At 40.7% G+C, this 18,267-nt stretch overlaps 1 protein-coding gene across 1 annotated transcript in view; it reads right to left on the reverse strand.

Moving 5' to 3' along the window:
- Positions 1-1,740: 1,740 nt before the first annotated feature.
- Positions 1,741-18,267, reverse strand: part of SPATA16 (spermatogenesis associated 16) — a 232,619-nt gene continuing 216,092 nt past the window's right edge. Inside the window, exon 11 of the mRNA XM_054712997.1 lies at positions 1,741-2,049. Within this exon, the coding sequence (XP_054568972.1) occupies positions 1,927-2,049 (123 nt within the window). The 3' untranslated portion in view covers positions 1,741-1,926. The remainder of the gene's footprint in view (positions 2,050-18,267) is intronic.

Consider the following 18,267-nt stretch of genomic DNA (forward strand, 5'->3'; position numbering starts at 1 on the left):
GAGATAGAAACATCAATGAGACAAACAACATCACCTCTTGCACACCCCCTACTGGGGATTGAGCCCACAACCTGGCATGTGCCCTGACCGGGAATAGATCCATTGACCTCTTGATTCATGGGTCGACACTCAACCATTGAGCCACACTGGCTGGGCACCAAAGGATATTTAGTATTGGATTTGGGAGAAATAATCAAAGAGTGAAGCCCTAATCTAAAAATTGTAATTACATCATTTTCAAATATAGTGTTTAGGTACTGTGGAATGAAAGAATCCAAATTTTCAAAGAACAAAGGTAAATCGATTGAACAGCTATTGAATATCAACAGACCTTTCAGAAAATAGGCAGTGCTAAGATTCTAACCCAATTAAAAAACAAAACAAAAACCTGTTACTCACAGAACATAAAAACCCTTTTGTAAAATAAAATTTTAATATTAAAGTTACAATTCAAATCTGATAAGCTTCATTTCCTAGAGACATGAGGATTTTTTAAAATAATGGGAAATTCCTGGGCAATGATCAGAAGTGATAACAGCATCAGTGGTCAGATAGGAGGCTTAGCCATTCACTGGACTCCCACATTTGGCTAGATTCAAGTGTCTATACAAAGAAATGATTTTTCAGTATGTATGAGAACAGAACTGAGATGCCATGCTGGTGTGAGTTTAGAAATAAAAAGAAGCTTTTAAAAATTCTACTGCCTTTAACTGAGTACAAAGGTATTAATAACTAACCTGAAGGAAGCTGGTGGCAATGATGGTGTTCTCTGGGTGGAGCTGAATAGAAAAGAGGATACTATTTGATAAAGGTAAGATTAAGCAAATTGTCCCCAGGGGAACCAAGATCCTATTTTATTTCAAGATTTTAAAATATTTATATCTTGCATAATTATGATTATACAAACCTAAAATATATTAAGACTAAATTATTGATTCTCTTACAATCTCATTGTATAAGGAATCATTCAGCACTAAGTATTTTATTATTTTACTTTTCATGTTGTTTATTACCAATGTACTTTGAGATTCTGTTCATTTTTACCCCACTACTTTTAAAAATTATGTTTTCTTATTTATTCCTCTGTATCTGACTTCCTCCTTCTCACTCTCTTCAAACCCCTTTTTGATGTCAGCAGAGGTCTTGAGTGATGGTTATTGGCTCACTACCTTGTCAAATATATGCATTGTGTTGAGTCATTTAAGGGGAGGAAATATAAAGGATACAGAGAACAGAACCAAGATTTTAGTGAGATAAGCTAACAGATAGCATCAGCCATACTACATATGACTATCTCTATAAGGATCAAGAAAGTCTATAATCAGTTTTATAATTTAAAAAAATTGCATTTATATTCTCTGTCCACATCTGTATATGGTGTGTGAATAACTCTTAATAACTGCACATGACTGTGCACATACACTGTAAGCATACTTAGGTAGTCCTGGTATACCTTAGTCAATTTTAAAAATATATTTTTACTGATTTTAGAGAGGAAGGGAGAGGGAGAGAGAGAAATATCAGTGATGAAAGAGAATCATTGATTAGCTCCCTACCTGGGCATGTGCTCTGACTGGGAATTGGACTGTGACCTCCTGGATTATAGGTAGATGCTCAACCACTGAGCCATCCTGGCCGGGCCCTTAGTCAATTTTGAAAGAACAAGGCAAGTGAAAGAGGCAGCAATGGTGATTTTATAAACTATTTAACTAAATAAGATGAAGTTAAACAAGAATCAAGTCAAATTTGCTGAGAACATTTATTGCTGCCAGTTGAGATTAATGAAGCATAGACCGTCTTTGCTAAAGATGAGCCAAGGGAAGCGCCACCTCATTCCCTTGGCAACAGGCCTCGGTTATGAGCTGTCACTGTCAGGCTGGTGGGATGCCATCGGGATATCTTGTGGTAGCGCCTGCTCCTCAGTGACTAGCTTTGCTGCACGGTCTGAAGCCGCTTCATTTTTGTTTTCTGCCTTCGAGCATTTCTCAGTTTTTTAGTTTTTAAGAAATTATCCTCTAATTGGTATAGAAAGTCTTCAACTCGTCCAACCTAGGAGAAATAGATACAAGATTTGTTGTTGTTTTCCCAGGTTTTGTATATGTAGGGAAATGGTGATGTATTTAAAATTAAACGACACATATAGGTCCATGTTGGGACAGAACTGGTAGAGACAGAAACGATTAAACATAAAAGGCTCCTTCTGTCTCTATTTCGGGTTCCCCGGTGTTAGGAATGTGAAGCAGGCATGAGGGCGTTTGCTTTACCACTCAGTCCTCCTCACTGGGTATGAGAATCACTGGCTGTCTTTAATGGTCAGTAAAACCAGGGATTTCAAATAGAAGTGAATGGTGAAAAATTAATCTATTATCAAAAAGATTGAAAGAAACAAATCTACTAATCTCAAATCAAAGATTCTTGCATTTGTGTGCCCCTGGCCAACGTGGGAGAAAAATGAGTATTCCACATTGTCTTAGGAAGAACTATTTTTTTTAAATAAAAAGGAAATTTTGAAAAAAAAATTTTTTCTTAAAAAATTGCCACACTCCAGGGAATAAGATAAAATAACGAATACAAATAAATAATTCTTAAAAATAAAGTATTCAAAAAATAAAGTATTCATCTTTCTTCAAAGAAAATTTTTAATTATTCAGTGATGGTTGAATGTATTATGTGATTTGTCAGAAAGAACTATAGAATAAAACCATTTACATATATTCTGAGTTGGGCCCCCAGATGTCTGTAGATACAACAATTCATACTTAACCCTGATTGCCAGGACCCATTTATTTTATTAGCCTAAAGCCATTTGCTGAAAACCTCATTGTCATCAAGTTAGCTCAAGGTGCATGAACAATATCACCTACTTAAGATAAAAAGCACTTACAACTTCAATTTTCCAATTTTGAGTTCTACTTTTAAATCACTTGATTTATTATTCATTGTGATATCAAAGAGAGTTCAGATTGCCAAAAGAGAATGATAGATGGCAGCACTAATTTATCTGTTATTTTTAGGTCTTATATCACCCAGGTGATGTAAGCTGTCCATTGATTTAAAAAAAAAAGAAAAGAAAATAAGATAACTTATTCATATGAAAACAATTCATTTTGAAAATTTAAAATTACTTCAGCTAAATTTCTCCAAAGGGACATTGTTGTTTATGAGGTCTGATGATTGCAGCAATCATCAAGATAATTTGACAGAATATTTTTGGATCTTGTCATGAAGTCAATGCATTATTTTATGTATTCCATACATTTATACTAACCATCGTATACCAAAACCATGAGTAAAAAATTAACATAGAGCACAATCACAACAAATATAATGGATGGCACTTTATTGTAACTTCAATAGTTGAGTTGATGCACTAATTTATCATTTAAATCAAAGCTCTTTACAATTAGAATGTTTGTAATTAGCTCAAATACAACTTAAAACTACAATCCTAATGCAACAAAAAGCTTTCTTCAATGATACAGAAAGATAATTGTTTTATACTACCCATTAGGTAACTGCGGTTATTTATTTATTTATTTATTTATTTATTTATTTATTTCAGTTGTGTTTATTAACAACCATGTTGCCTGGTGGACATGGCTCAGGGATTGAGCTTCGATCTATGAACCAGAAGGTAACAGTTTGATTTTCGGTCAGGGCATATGCCCAGGTTGCAGGCTCAATCTCCAGGGCGGGAGAGGGGGGGGCATGCAGGAGGCAGCTGATCAATGATTTTCTTTCATCATTGATGTTTCTATCTCTCTCTCCCTCTCCCTTCCTCTATCAAATCAATAAAATCAGTTGATCAATAAAAATAATAGTATTGACTAACTGTGTTGCTTTTCATTATAAACATTACAGACAAAAAAGAAACAAAGATGTGTCATTGGAATAGGGTACTGCCTAATTAAGCTGGAAGGTCTAGTGTGCAAACTATGTGCATGTCTCACCTGGCCTGTGTTCACCTCCTACCTGGTCGTCTACATGCTGAAATTTCAACTCATTCTAATGGTACTGGACTGATCTTTGGAAAATGTAATCCCAATCACATTATTCTTTTTTTTTTAAACGTATTTTCTTGATTTTTTACAGAGAGGAAGAGAGAGGGATAGAGAGTTAGAAACATCCATGAAAGAGAAACATCAATCAGCTGCCTCTTGCACACCCCCTACTGGGGATGTGCCTGCAACCAAGGTACATGCCCTTGACCAGAATCGAACCTGGGACCCTTGAGTCTGCAGGCCGACACTCTATCCACTGAGCCAAACTGATTTCGGCCACATTATTCTTTTGCTTAAAATACTTAAGTAGACTCCCACACCCTAAACATGGCTTACACTGCTCTGGGTGATCTGGATCATTTATGTCAGTCCCTGTGCCTCAGCCATGGTTCATCTTTCGGTTATTTGAGCACAGCTGTGCAGCGTTGTCTGCGTCCTTGACCTTCCTAATGCTCTACCCTCTGATGGAATTCTCCCATCTGAACCCTTACACATCCTTTGAATTTCAAATTCAATATCAGTGTCTCAGGGAAGTCTTTCTGGATAGCTCAGACCAGATTGAGTCTCTCAGTAACATATTCCCATAGCAACCCATTCATTTCTTTGCATATTGTAGCTTTTTTACTTAATTGTTTATAATGATTTATTTAATGTCTTCCCATCTGGGCTTTAATCTCCACAAGGCAAGAAATAGGTCCATATTGTCCACTATTTCCAGCACCTAGGATATAGTAGACCCTCATTAATTCTCCTCTCTGATAATAGAGCTGAAACCAATGTGTTTTCCCATACTCAAAGTGATGCCTGGTATGGAGCATATCAGAAGGCTTTCTTTTCTCTTACAAGTTAAATAATCACTACTTTCATATGCCATGATTCTGTTAGTATTGTTTAGCTTTGAGACTCTCGAGGCAAGGTAATAACAAGGTGTGGTCTCCACACTTGAAACTAGCCAGAGGTAGAAAGGGCACCGAATAAGGAGTAGGAGTTGTTGAGTTCTGTTCTTGGCCTGTCTTATAACCCTGATCTGTTGACCTCACAGAAGTGATTTGGTCTTTCTGAGCTTCAGTTTGGTGAGGAATGGGTTAGCCTGGAAATTTCCAAGGACACACCGAGCCAAAAAAATGCCCTGACTTATATTCATAGATCAGTTAGTCCAGTCTTAAGATGAGCCCTCACATTTTTCAGATCAGAGATTATTCTCTTAGAGTACACCATTAGATGAATGACCCAGCAAGCAGTAAAGTAAGCCCATTTTAGCTTCTATACTTACTGAAGTGTAGGAGAGTTGCAGCATGTATTTACTAAAGCTGGTTCTTTATTTTCTTTATTTTTTTTTAAGTCAAGGAAAGAAAAACGCTGGTTGAAGAGAAAATAGATTCATATAACTAAGATGAACAGATTGCAAATGATAGAAATTTCTATAAAGCCCTTAGGGAAATAAAACACAAAGAAATATGTAAGCATGCAAAGAAGGAAATGAGCCAGGTTTTGAAGCAGAGGCCTCATTAAGACCTTCTTTTTGGTACAGTATCTACTTGCTAAACTATGTCAGATTGTCTACGTGGTCATTCTGGGTCTAATTTTCCCATTTGCAAAATGGGCAGATACCACTTCCCTGGAAAGGCAGACTTGGCATTCCAGAGATATGGGCAGCTGACCAAGTGAGCTTGCAGAGAATTTTGGGCTGTCAGATGATTGAGGGGAACTATAGGTCTCACTAGGAAAGCAGATTCTTAGCTCTCGTATGGCTATCAGTTATGTTCACATAAAAAAGCCAGGGTTATCCACTAGTTTCTCAGGACATTTCCATTCTTATACACAAAAGTCTGTCAGAAGAAAGATGACTATGGAACTCTAAAACAGAAGACAGCCTGAGAATATAGGAGATCTCAAAATTCTAACACTACAAAAACAATATCAATTAGGAAGAAATGTGCAGGTTGACCAATATTATAGAAAAATATCTAGCCAGGCCAGATTTTAAAGAAAGTACATTCATACTTTCATGCAAATATTTATTATCTACTATATATTTGGTACTGTACTAGGGCAAATAAGCAAATATGTCAAGATGTTTGTCTATGAAGAACTCATATTCATGTAGGAGAGGCTGTTAATTATTACTATTACAATAATGCATAACTGTTTATATGTGAACATTGTACAAAAAGCTCTGTTAGCAAAAATGTCAGGACAGTGAATGTCACCTGCAGGAACATGTAGGTAACAGGAGCCAGGTCTTTGCTAGGACAAGAAACACATTCCAGCCCAGCATATGTGGCTCAGTGGTTGAACTTCGACCTATGAACCAGGAGGTCAGGGTTCAATTCCCGGTCCGGGCACATGCCTGGGTTTTGGGCTCGGTCCCCAGTAGGGGGCATGCAGGAAGCAGCTGATCAATGATTCTTTCTCATCATTGATGTTTCTGTCTCTCCCACCTTCTCCCTTCCTCTCTAAAATCAATAAAAATATATTAAAAAAAAGAAACACATTCCAGACAGAGGAAAAGCCATCCACCCAAGCAAAGTTTGAGAGAACCTGGGCCATTTGATAGCATAGATAGAGGCATGAGGAGGCTGGGAGTAGAGACATGTATAGTAGGAAATACAGACTGGGGTCAGCTTGTAAAACGTTGAACATATTTAGCTCTGTGGTTAGAAAGATAAATCTGGTGTCATTGTGTGGAGTGAAATGCAGTAAGGGAAACTAGAAACAGGTGGATCAATTAGGAGGCCAGTTCAATAGGATATGAAAAACACAACAAAGGCCTGATTCAAGGATTTAAGAGACATTTAGAAAGTAAGAACTATAGATTTAATGAAAAATTCTGGGTTAGGATAAGAAGGCAGGCAGAATTAGGAATGACTGTGAAATTTCTAACTTGAGATCATGATCATATCTTAATGAGGTAAGGAATACAACTCAATGAGTAGTTTTAGGGCAAAAGAATGAGTTTAATTAGTGACAAATACACAGTATGGAAAAAAGCCCACATAATCAGGAATGTGTTAAAAAAAATGGGCTTATATAATAGCTTAGCCCTAGGCTAAAAGCCAAAATGATGTAAAACTCCAAATTGAAAAGAAAAAAACAACTCACTGTTTTATAGTTTACCACGTGAGAGTGAGAAGCATTGTAGAAGTCAAAAGTACTAAGAAAAACAAACAAAAGGATGCTTTCAGTTATTCAAAGCAAAAAGGTGCTCATGACTGAGATATGACCTACTGTTGAAGACAGATACATCTGAGTGGAAATCCCAGCTCCAGCATGTTCTTGGCATGTGACTTAGGGCAGACTTAATTGAACTTCTTGGAACCTAAGTTTCCTCATCTATCCATTGATTCAAAGGTCCTGGTCAGATTAAATTAGAACAATTTACATAACATGTTTGCATAGGCCTGGATTGCTGTTATGTAGTAGAAGCACTAATACTAGAATCTGAAAGTATAAACCCCATAAATGGGAAAAGCATAAATACATGGAAAAATGCATAGTAAAGTGAAGTAAAATAAAAAGCTGAACAATGTCATCTAATAGTTACTGTGTTTTTGGCCTCTCTTCTGGGAGGGATGCTGCCTCAGTAACCGTGCTAAGTGTAGGTGTTTGACATACATTAGTCTTGTGATTAGGTCTCAAAGTTTCACTATATAAAAGGCAGAATTAGGAGGGGGCGAAGGAGGGGAGAGAAGTAAGTTTCTGATAGTATGTTCATATTAGCCACAAGTTCAATATAAATCAACAGGATTACTTAGTTACCTCCCCCAGAGCTGATCTGAGTATAGACTAGTGTTTATTAGTAAAATGTATCTGTCTCAAAGGAGGCAATGGTTTTCACTTTCTCTGCTCAGGTTATATCACAACTGGGTTATCATGCTGAGTTCTGGATGTGTCCAGGCTCTGGACTCCAGATTGTATGAAGAAAGTTGAAGAATCTGGAAGTGTTTAATATGGAAAAGAGAAATATATCGGGTTTCTGTGGTGTCCTGAGTTATATGAAAGTTGTTATGTGGAAGAGGTGATGGATCTGTCTTGTGTCAGCACACACATTGGAAAGAGAGTGCTATCTAAACATAGAGGATGCACTTGATTCACAGTTCTTTGACTAGTCACATGACTTCACTTCTGAACTTAAATTTTCTCATATCTATTGTAAATAAAAATTAGTGATAATAAACGTAGTCTAGTTTACTGTTTTTTTTGTGAGGATTTAATGGCTTGATGTTTGTGAAAAGCTCTTCATAAATGGCTAAACCTTCTACAGAGATTATGATAGTACCTTTTGTAGTGCCTGGAGGTTTCATAAATAGTTTCTCAATAAAACTTTGAGAACTGAATGATTAGCAAATGAGTAAAAAAGCAGACATATCAACATTAGGTATAACTGCTTTTCACAGCTATATAAACATGGAAGGGATTTCAGGGTTGATATATGGCAATCCCCATCACCAGAGGTTGGAAATGAAACATGATTGGAAATCAGTTTTGGTGGGCATGAAGTATTCATGAGTCATGTGTGAGCTGAAGCAACTTCTAAAATCCATTCCAACTTTAAAGTACTAATTTTATGATGTTTACTCTGGCCTGGATTCACTCTACAGAAATGTGTTCAGTGGAAAGAGGACACACTGCAATTTGCCTTGTACCACATGGTGAAGCGGCAGCATGGAAAAGAGAGGAATCCAACCACTTCTGCCGTTGTGGTTTTTGTCTATAATGAACGGTACTGACCTGGTTAATATAAACACCCACAGGTACCAGGATTCTTGGGCCTCCCTCATATCCTATGTATCAGAATTTTATCTTGCATCCAAAGGGTCCTTCTAATGGATCAGCTTAACACCAGAAGGTAGTTAACAGCCCACTTTATTTCCTTCTCATCCTATAACTGCATCACATTACTTACTGGTACTAAAATATTTTTCAGCTCATGATTTTATATTTTTCGGCATATCAAAAATTAGGATTTTCTACTGGATTCCGGGATAAAAACAGTAACATTGTTACAGATTAAAATAATATACCTTCCCCACATACAACCACTTCATAAGTCACTTTTGGTATGGGTAAACTAAAAAGTTCTTGAAAATTTCTCCAATAATCTTTTACCATAAAATGGGATTCTATCTTATATATCCAACACAGTTTTATATGTGGGTGGAAAGTGTGGGGATGCACTGGGGTCAGGTGACCCTCTGTGCACCTGAGAGCTCCCTAGTGAAGGAGGATTGCTATTAGGTTCATTGGTGCATAGATCCAACATATTTTCGCTTGGTGATTGAAGGCATGCGAGCCAGTGGTGAAAGCAACTTTGATTATTGTGTGAAGGCTGGCCATGACACCAAGGGCATCGCTGAGGAAGAAACTGAATTTCAGGGCAAAGAGAGTTAGGGATGGGAGCATTCTAAGGAAAGAAATGACAAGAAGCTCAACATGAGCAAAGCTGGTGAGAGAGGATGACATTAAGGGGTGGCACAGCCTACCAGAGCTTTGAAAGGGGCGTCATTCCAATGAGGCGGTTGGGAAGGGGAGTCACTGTAGAGATCTGGGCAGCCTTTTTCCTTTTAAAGCCATTTAACATCAAACATTACTGTGATGAGTTGAATTTTATTTCCCCCAAATTTGTATGTCAAGGTCTTAACTCCCAGTCTTTCAGAATGGGGTCTCTACGGAGGTAATAAAATTAAAATGAGAGCATTAGCGTGGGCCCTAATCCAAAATGCTGGTGTCCTCCTAGAAAGGGGTACTTTGGACACGCACACAGGGTGACTGCATGTGAAGATGAAAGCAGAGTTACGATGAGGATTGTCAGCAGTCTGCCAGCAGATATGGCAGAGGCCGTGGACTGATTTTCCTCATGGCCCTCAGAAGAAATCAACCCTGATGACACTAGGATCTCAGATTTCTGGCTTCTAGAACTGTGAGACAATACATTTTTGTTGTTCCAGCCACTCAGCGTGTGGTACTTTGTTGCAGCACCCCTAGTAAACTAATGTCACTACTAAGCCATAAAATAAGAGGAAGCCCAATTAAGTTCTAATTTTCCCCTCAAGCATGACTGGTGCTTTTTTAGAATTCACTTTCCTGCTGTCTGATGCTCTCTGCTTGCTTGGTGCCCACTGCACAGGCTAAGAGTGTACCTTGGGAATCAGGGTGGTTTCTTTCCAGTAATGGCAGTGAGAGGAAGTTGACCTCAAACACAAAGTACGGGTAGGTTACACTGAGAAGAAAGGCACTGGGTTTGAATTGGGACTTCCTCTTGGATTTCATCTAGTCTGGATCAAGGAGAGAGGATTAGGTTTGTTTACACATGTTCACGCCTCAGGGATTGGGTCCTCAAAGGGTTTTTCTTTTTAGTAAAGCTTTTTAAGATGTCTCTTAAGAAAAATGGTACATGGAATAAGAATCGGATTCTTCAGGGATAAGTATCAGGTTTATATGACTGCAGTGGTGGTTACAGAATGAGGGTGTGTTTCCAGCGATCAGCAGTGTGGACCAAAACCCTATCGGCAAGGCCGGCATTTCCCTTCATCACAGTGGATTTGATAACATTAGTTTCTCTGCTCTGTTCCAGATTAGTTTCCAGACCAAATGCTTTTAAATATTTATCATCCAAAATGGTTTGAATTTTAATTCTAATTAGAATTACAATTGTTTTCAAACAGGCTTGAAATTAATTTCTAAAGTAAAGTTAGTTTCTGCTATTCACAATATAGCATTTTTCTTTAGCTTTTGGCTACCATTCAAATAGACAAGCAAGCTCCAGATTTCCCCTTTTTTTTTATGTAGAGAATTTGGTATGATATTGTGTTATAGTCATAAAAGAACAACGTAAAATCTGAGGCACCTACTGCTGAGTTGTTACAAAATGTGCAAAAAACTTCTTGCTAAACTGTATTACCAACTCAATTGAAAATGCCCATAATGGTAGCACTTTTTATTATGTTTAGTATACAGTTAAAGAACATTACAAAACCTTGCTATCACTCTGTCCAGGAAAACATGTATTATGACTATTTAAAAATTTTTCAACTTTAGCCCTAGCTGGGTTGGCTCAGTGGATAGAGTGTCTGCCTGTGGACTGAAGAGTCCCAGGTTCGATTCCGGTCAAGGGCTCATGCCTGGTTTGCAGGCTCAATCCCCAGTAGGAAGCATGCAGGAGGCAGCCAGTCAATGATACTCTCTCCTCATTGATTCTTCTATCTCTCTCTCCCTTCCTCTCTGAAATCAATAAAAAAATATATATTAAAAAAATAATTTTCAACATTTAATGGCATAACTTATTTGAAGGTTTGAATGTATTTTTTAACTTTTTACTTGGACATAATTGTAGATTTCCATGAATCAGTAAGTAGTAAAGGAAGAATCTTTTACTCTTTTTAAAAAAAGTTTTTATTGAATTTTTTTAGAGAAAGGAAGGGAGAGGGATAGAGAGATAGAAACATCAATGAGAGGGAAACATCATCAATTGGCTGCCTACTGCATGCCCCCTACTGGGGATTGAGCCCACAACCCAGGCATGTGTCCTGACTGGAAAGCAAACTTGTGACCTCTTGGTTCATAGGTCAACACTCAACCACTAAGCAACACTGGCCAGGTGAATATTTTTACTCTCAATGTACTTTGCCCCAGTGTAACATTTTGCAAAATCCTATATAATAAAGAGGTAATATGCAAATTGACCATCACTCCAACACAAGATGGCCACCCCCATGTGGACACAAGATGGCCACCACAAGATGGCCAGCAGAGGAGGGCAGTTGTGGGCGATCAGGCCAGCAGGGGAGGGCAGTTGGGAGGGACCAGGCCTGAAAGGGAGGGTAGTTGGGGGTGATCAGGCCTGCAGGGGAGGGCAGTTGGGGGGAACAAGGCCTGCAGGGGAGGGCAGTTGGGGGGGGGACCAGGACTGCAGGGGAGGGCAGTTGGGGGAAACCAAGCCTGCAGGGGAGGGCAGTTAGGGGGAACCAAGCCTGCAGGGGAGGGCATTTGGGGGCAACCAGGCCAGAAGGTGAGAGCAGTTAGGGGCGACCAGGCTGACAGGGCAGGGCAGTTGGGGGGGACCAGGCCTGTAGGGGAGGACAGTTAGGGGTGACCAGGCCTGCAGGGGAGGGCAGTTAGGGGTGACCAGGCCTGCAGGGGAGGGCAGTTGGGGGCGACCAGGCCTGCAGGGGAGGACAGTTAGGGGAGACCAGGCTGGCAGGGGAGGGCAGTTAGGGGTGACCAGGCATGCAGGGGAGGACAGTTAGGGGCAATCGGGCCAGCAGGGGAGCAGTTAGGCATTGATCAGGCTGGCAGGCGAGTGGTTAGGGGCAATCAGGCAGGCAGGCAGGGGAGCAGTTGGGAGCCAGCAGTCCTGGATTGTGAGAGGGATGTCCGACTGCCCATTTAGGCCCAATCCCGGTGGGTGGGTGGTGGGGGGAGGGTCCCTCAGCCTGGATTGCGAGAGGGCACAGGCCAGGCTGAGGGACCCCACTGGTGTACGATTAGGGCTGGGGAGGAACACAGGAAGTTGGCCAGCAGGGGAGAGACCATGGGAGGGCTCCAGGGCATGTCTGGCTCATCCAGCTCAGTCCCGATCGGCTGGACCCCAGCAGCATGCCAACCTACTGGTCAGAGCATCTTCCCCCTGGTGGTCAGTGAACATCATAGCGAGCAGTTGAGCAGCCTTAGCATATCATTAGCATATTATGCTTTGATTGGTTGAACAGATGACTGGACGACTGGACACTTAGCATATTAGGCTTTTATTATATAGGATTATAAGGTACTCACACTGCCTATGTAGTGTTATAGTATTATTTGTAAGTGGACGGGGATTAGTTATAAATGTACATTTCAAACTTTAGGGCAACCACTGAAAAAAGGAAAAAAAAAGTATAAAATCGATAAAAAAATGGGCAAAGGACCTAAATAGACACTTTTCGAAAGAGGACATACAGAAGGCTGAGGGACATATAAAAACATGCTCAAAGTCACTAGTCATCAGAGAGATGCAAATCAAAGCAATGAGATACCATCTCACACCTGTCAGAATGGTTATCATCACCAAATCAACAAACGACAAGTGCTGGTGAGGATGTGGAGAAAAAGGAACCCTCCTGCACTGCTGGTGGGAATGCAGACTGGTGCAGCCACTTGGAAGACAGTATGGAGTTTCCTCAAAAAGTTAAAAATGGAACTCCCATTTGACCCAGTAATCCCACTTCTAGGACTATATCCCAAGAAACCAGAAACATCAATCAGAAAGAATACATGCACCCCTATATTCATAGCAGCACAATTTACAATAGCTAAGATTTGGAAATAGCCTAAGTGCCCATCAGCAGAAGAGTGGATTAGAAAACTGTGGTAAATATATACAATGGAATACTACGCCGCTATAAAAAAGAAGGAACTTTTATCATTTGCAATAGCATGGATGGAACTGGAGAACATTATGCTAAGCGAAATAAGCCAGTCAGAGAAAGATAAATATTCCACGATCTCACTCATATGTGGGATATACTGATCAACATAATTTGATGAACAAGAATAGATCCAGAGACAAATGGCTCTATTGACCTGCCATTAATTTCCTGATTCTTTCCTCTGTCCCATTCATTCTGCGGCCGAGCCCCTCCAGTGGGTTTTAAAATTTGGTTTATTGTATCTTTCAGTTCTAAAATTTCTATTCGGTCTTTATATAGCTTCTATTTCTTTGCTGAGATTCTATTGTTTCATTTGTTTTAAGGTGTTTGTAAATTTTAATTGCTCATTAGAACATTTTTTTATGATGGTTGCTTTAACATCTTTGTCAGTTAGTTCTAATATCTCTAACATCTCTGGGTTAGCATCTATTGATTATCTTTCTTCACTCAGTTTGAGATCTTCCTGATTCTTGGTATGATGAGTGATCTTGGATTGAAATGTGGACATTTTGGATATTATGTTATGATACACTCAGTCTTATTTAGATCTTCTGGTTTAGCTGGACCTTTACATCATTGATATCACAAGGACAGGAGAGGCACTGCCTCGTTACTGCCAGGTAGGGCTAGAAGCCTGCATGGACACCCGAGAAAGGGGGTTCTCATTTCTTCTGGGTGAGGATGAGCAGTCAAGCTCTTCACTAGGTTTCCACTGACGCTTTCCTAGCTGGAAGGGGTGGGAGACCTCATCACTGTTTCTCCTGTGGCCTCCACTGACATCAGACCGAGGTGGGAGGCTCATGATAGTAGGTGGCTGGAGAATTTCCTGACTCTCTACTAAGCCTCCTCTGATACAACCCCAATAAGGGGGAACCGAGAAGGGGGAGCCTTCCCACCCAGTGGGGTCAGAAGTCCAGGCTCCTTATTTGCTCCTCTCTGACACCATCCTGTTAGGGCGGGAAGGTTGGGACACCTTGTTATAGCCTAGCAAGGGTAGAAGTCTAAGTCCTTACTTGGCCTTTGCTGACATGGGTGGGGGTTGGATGACCATTTTCCCTGTGGTGTTTGGCTAGAGTAGAATGACTATTGCCTAAGAGTTTTCTGTCTTATGTTCCTTGTCCTTTGGCTAGAGAGAGCAGGCTTTTTTTTTGGTATGCATATGTTAGTATTTCTGGGTTACCAGCTTCTCTAGCAATGAGTGCAGGATGTATGAATCAAAAGACAAATAAACAAAAAACCAATGAACTTACCCTTTACCACTATGTCATTCCTCAGGTCTCCATGCCCCTAGGTTGTCTGCCTTTCTCATTCTACCTTTCAGAGTCTTGTATTTGTTTTACATATACTGTCCATGGTTTTAGTTATACTTAATGGGAGGAATAGGCAAAACATGTTTACTCTATATTCCTGGAAGTGGAAATCCTCTATCATTACTTTAAAAAAATATATTTTTGATCCTCATACCTTAGGAAGATGTACTTTTATTTCTTGAATTAGTTTTCCCAGTTGCTTCTAAATATCTTCAACAATATGATGAAGTGAATTATTGGGAAGCTGAAGAGTCTTCTCTCCAATTAAGAGGTCTGGGGAAGTTAAAAGCCTCTTAAATCAGTAATTTAATCTTTAGGCTAGAATCTCTCTAACACAGATCCAATGTCACCTCTTCACCAGCCATCTCATGCTCCTCTCCACAGTCTTTTATGCAGCACAAAGTCATTTTAGCAGAGTACACATAAGCTTTTCACTCAGTTTGGATGATGCTAAGAAAAATGTGTTTGTTTGTGCTTACAGCATTTGTAGTGTTTTAGATTACAGTCTTGTCTCCTCTTCTACATGCACCATTTTAAGAAAGTCATAATCAGAATAACAAATGACTCATATCTTCCTTTAGGGCTGCATATAAAGGCATTTTAGTTTTTGCCCTTCTCCCAAAAGATGCCAGGTATAATGAGTGCACTCTAAATGACTGAATGAGCTACAAGTCAATGACTCTGAACTCTGTATTAATCCCACTTTCAATACAGAATGCAAGATGTCCTATGGTTCATTTAGCTACCAAGTGGTATAAGCTATTATTCTGTTATTCTCCAGAATTACAAAGGATTGCAAAACTTAATGTATAAAATACATGCAACAAAATGCTAGGCCGTCAAGCAAAGAAAATACTTCTGGTATTTTAAAGAGAGTAACTTTAAGAATGAACTGCAAACTTACCCTTCAGTTCAAAATACACTTGAGATATATACTATTCTATCTCATGCCAGAATATTTCATTGAACTTCTGAAAGATGCATTTTGAAAAGTGTTTACAAAGATAAGAACATCGATAGGTTTGGAGTAACATGAGCATTTCTAGTTTCTGTGTTAGTAGCCTCCTTATATTATCTCCTTAGTGAGACAGGCAGAGAGAGATCACAGGAAGTGAAGCAGGTTAACAATATGCTGTCCAATCCCAGCCCCAGGGCTCTGTGATGTGAAGTTAGAGCTTGGAGGGCTTATGCCAATATGTACTTCTGGACTTGTGTTTTCATTGAGAACCTGGTGTATTTCAGAATGCTAATTCAGATAACTCACCAGAGAGTGGCCCTCAGAGTGACAGTAAGTCCACTACAGGAACAGTTAGGCTTCCAAGCTGTTTTCTTGAAGTTTTGATGTTGTAGCAGAAGTGAAAATGGTGAGGTATAAAAGCCAACCTATACATGATATGTCTACAAAGGGAAGGATGATGAGGGAGGACAGTAAGAGCAGCATGATCTAGGGGGATAGTGTGTGCCAAGGTTTGGATTTGGTCAAGGAGCTGCTGCAAAGCAGTCTGGATAAGTCCTCGGCTGGGCCAGTGAGCTGTGATCTAGAGAAAGACAGAGGATGCCTGCAATAGTCTCTGGTGCTTTAATCCCACTCACTGCCCATGAGCAGACTCAAAGGTGGTTTCCTTGGTTATCTTATAGCTAGGGTCAGGCAATGTTCTTTACGCCATTGACCTTTAGTATCTGCATTTGGTTGAACCTAAGCAGTCTAGCTAATGATTTAGAGCCTTGGACCCAAATAATCTGACTCAAAACCAAACCCTATCAATACAAACTTGGACTTGATTCCGTTGTTAATTCTACAATGCTCCTTTGCATCATCTTTCAGTGGAGAATTAGTGACATCTCCCTCATAGGGTTATTGCAATCATTGAAATGATAACTTGTTGAAATGCTTGGCACACACTAAAAGATCAATAGTAATCACTGATGATATTTGTCATCATTACATTATTAACTTATTTATTGGAGATACATTTTTCTATGCCTTGTTTCAATTGCTATAGCTATTTGAAAGCAAGCTTCAAAGACTAGCATAGTTTAACAATTTGTTGAGCTATAGTATTTTATTAAGTACTAGGGGCCTAGTGTACGAATTCGTGCACCTTGAAAGGAACTGTGGGCTGCGAGGCTGTAGTAGGCACAGGGGTGGGTCTCAGCTCATCCTCTGTGACCCCACATGGCCCCTCCTGCTGCGGCCCCTGGTCCCCTGTCTGCTGGCAGCCCCGCTCCCGCTGCTGCCACTCCCACGTGCTGACGGCCCCAACCCCAACCCCGCTTGCACCCGCTGACGGTGCGGAGCAATTGGGGCCAGCACCAGTGGGTGCAAGCGGTGGCTGCTGCCCCGATCAACCCTCAGGAGCAGGGGGAGGTGGAGAAGCCCTCAGAGGCGATCAGGGCTGGCAGCTGCTGCTCGCACCCGCTGATGGCGCCGAGTGATCGGGACTGGTGCCGGGCACCAGCAGCGGGTGTGAGCAGTGGCTCCGGCACAGGCTGTGGGTGTGAGCGGCGGCTCCAGCGCCAGCACCGCAGCGCACGGGAGCAAAGATGTTTTAGTAACCACCAGAGGCTCACCCCGATGACAGTGACTGGCGCCCTGCCTTGGTCTGGTGCCCTTGCTCACCTGCTCCATCATCCCTCCCTGGCCAACACAACCATGTTCCGCACACAACCCCTGATGGTCAGCGCACATTATAGTGACCGATTGTTTGGCTGTTCAGTTGTTCCAGTTGTTCCACTGTTCGGTCTATTTGCATATTAGCCTTTTATTATATAGGACAAGAGCACAATGGCAATTAGCTTTGTCTGGCCCTTGATAAAGTCCTGGTTAAAAATGGCAAAACTTTTGGATACATGCTCCCTAGATGAAGGCCATGCTAAGATTCCACTCCTACACAGAAATTTCCTGCAAAATCATCAACATTTTAGAAGATAATACTTCCTGCCAACAAAGTATGTAATAGAGGCCTTCCAAATTTTGGAGGAATGTCCATGTACAGGTGGACAGTGAATGATTAGCAACTGCACTTGTTGAAAATGTGTAACAAATGAACCATATACTTTTTCCTTTAAGTCAAATGAGAAAGATGCTGTTTGGTTTACATAATTGAAAAGTGCCATTTAGATTTGGGGTATGTTCTGTGGTTGGGGGAGATGGCCAGAACCAAAGCATTTGGTTTTCTGTACTCCCCAGGCTAGACCTGGCTTTGCTGTGGGTAACATTTGAGAATGAGGTCTTCCAATTAGGTCCGACTGCCCCAGGGCTCAGCCTGTGAGCACAATAGGAGGTTTGCCTGGGCTTTGGTGGAGGTCCCTCCACTACAGCTACTGACCTGGACACCCTCTGGCCCAGACTCATTTATCCCAGGAACCACAGGGATTTACTAGTATTTCCTGCGTGTGGCCTCTTCATCCCCTTGGGCTTTGCCTCCCTTCTTGTCCTCAGAGCTTTTTCCCACCCTGCCCCCAGCATGGTCAGAAATCAGCACTTAGGTTTCCCCACGATTTGCATTTTGCCGTGGATGGAAGTGCTTAGCTGTGCTTGGAGCACAC

The sequence above is a fragment of the Eptesicus fuscus genome, chromosome 3 (assembly GCF_027574615.1).
Source record: "Eptesicus fuscus isolate TK198812 chromosome 3, DD_ASM_mEF_20220401, whole genome shotgun sequence".
NCBI lineage: Eukaryota > Metazoa > Chordata > Mammalia > Chiroptera > Vespertilionidae > Eptesicus > Eptesicus fuscus.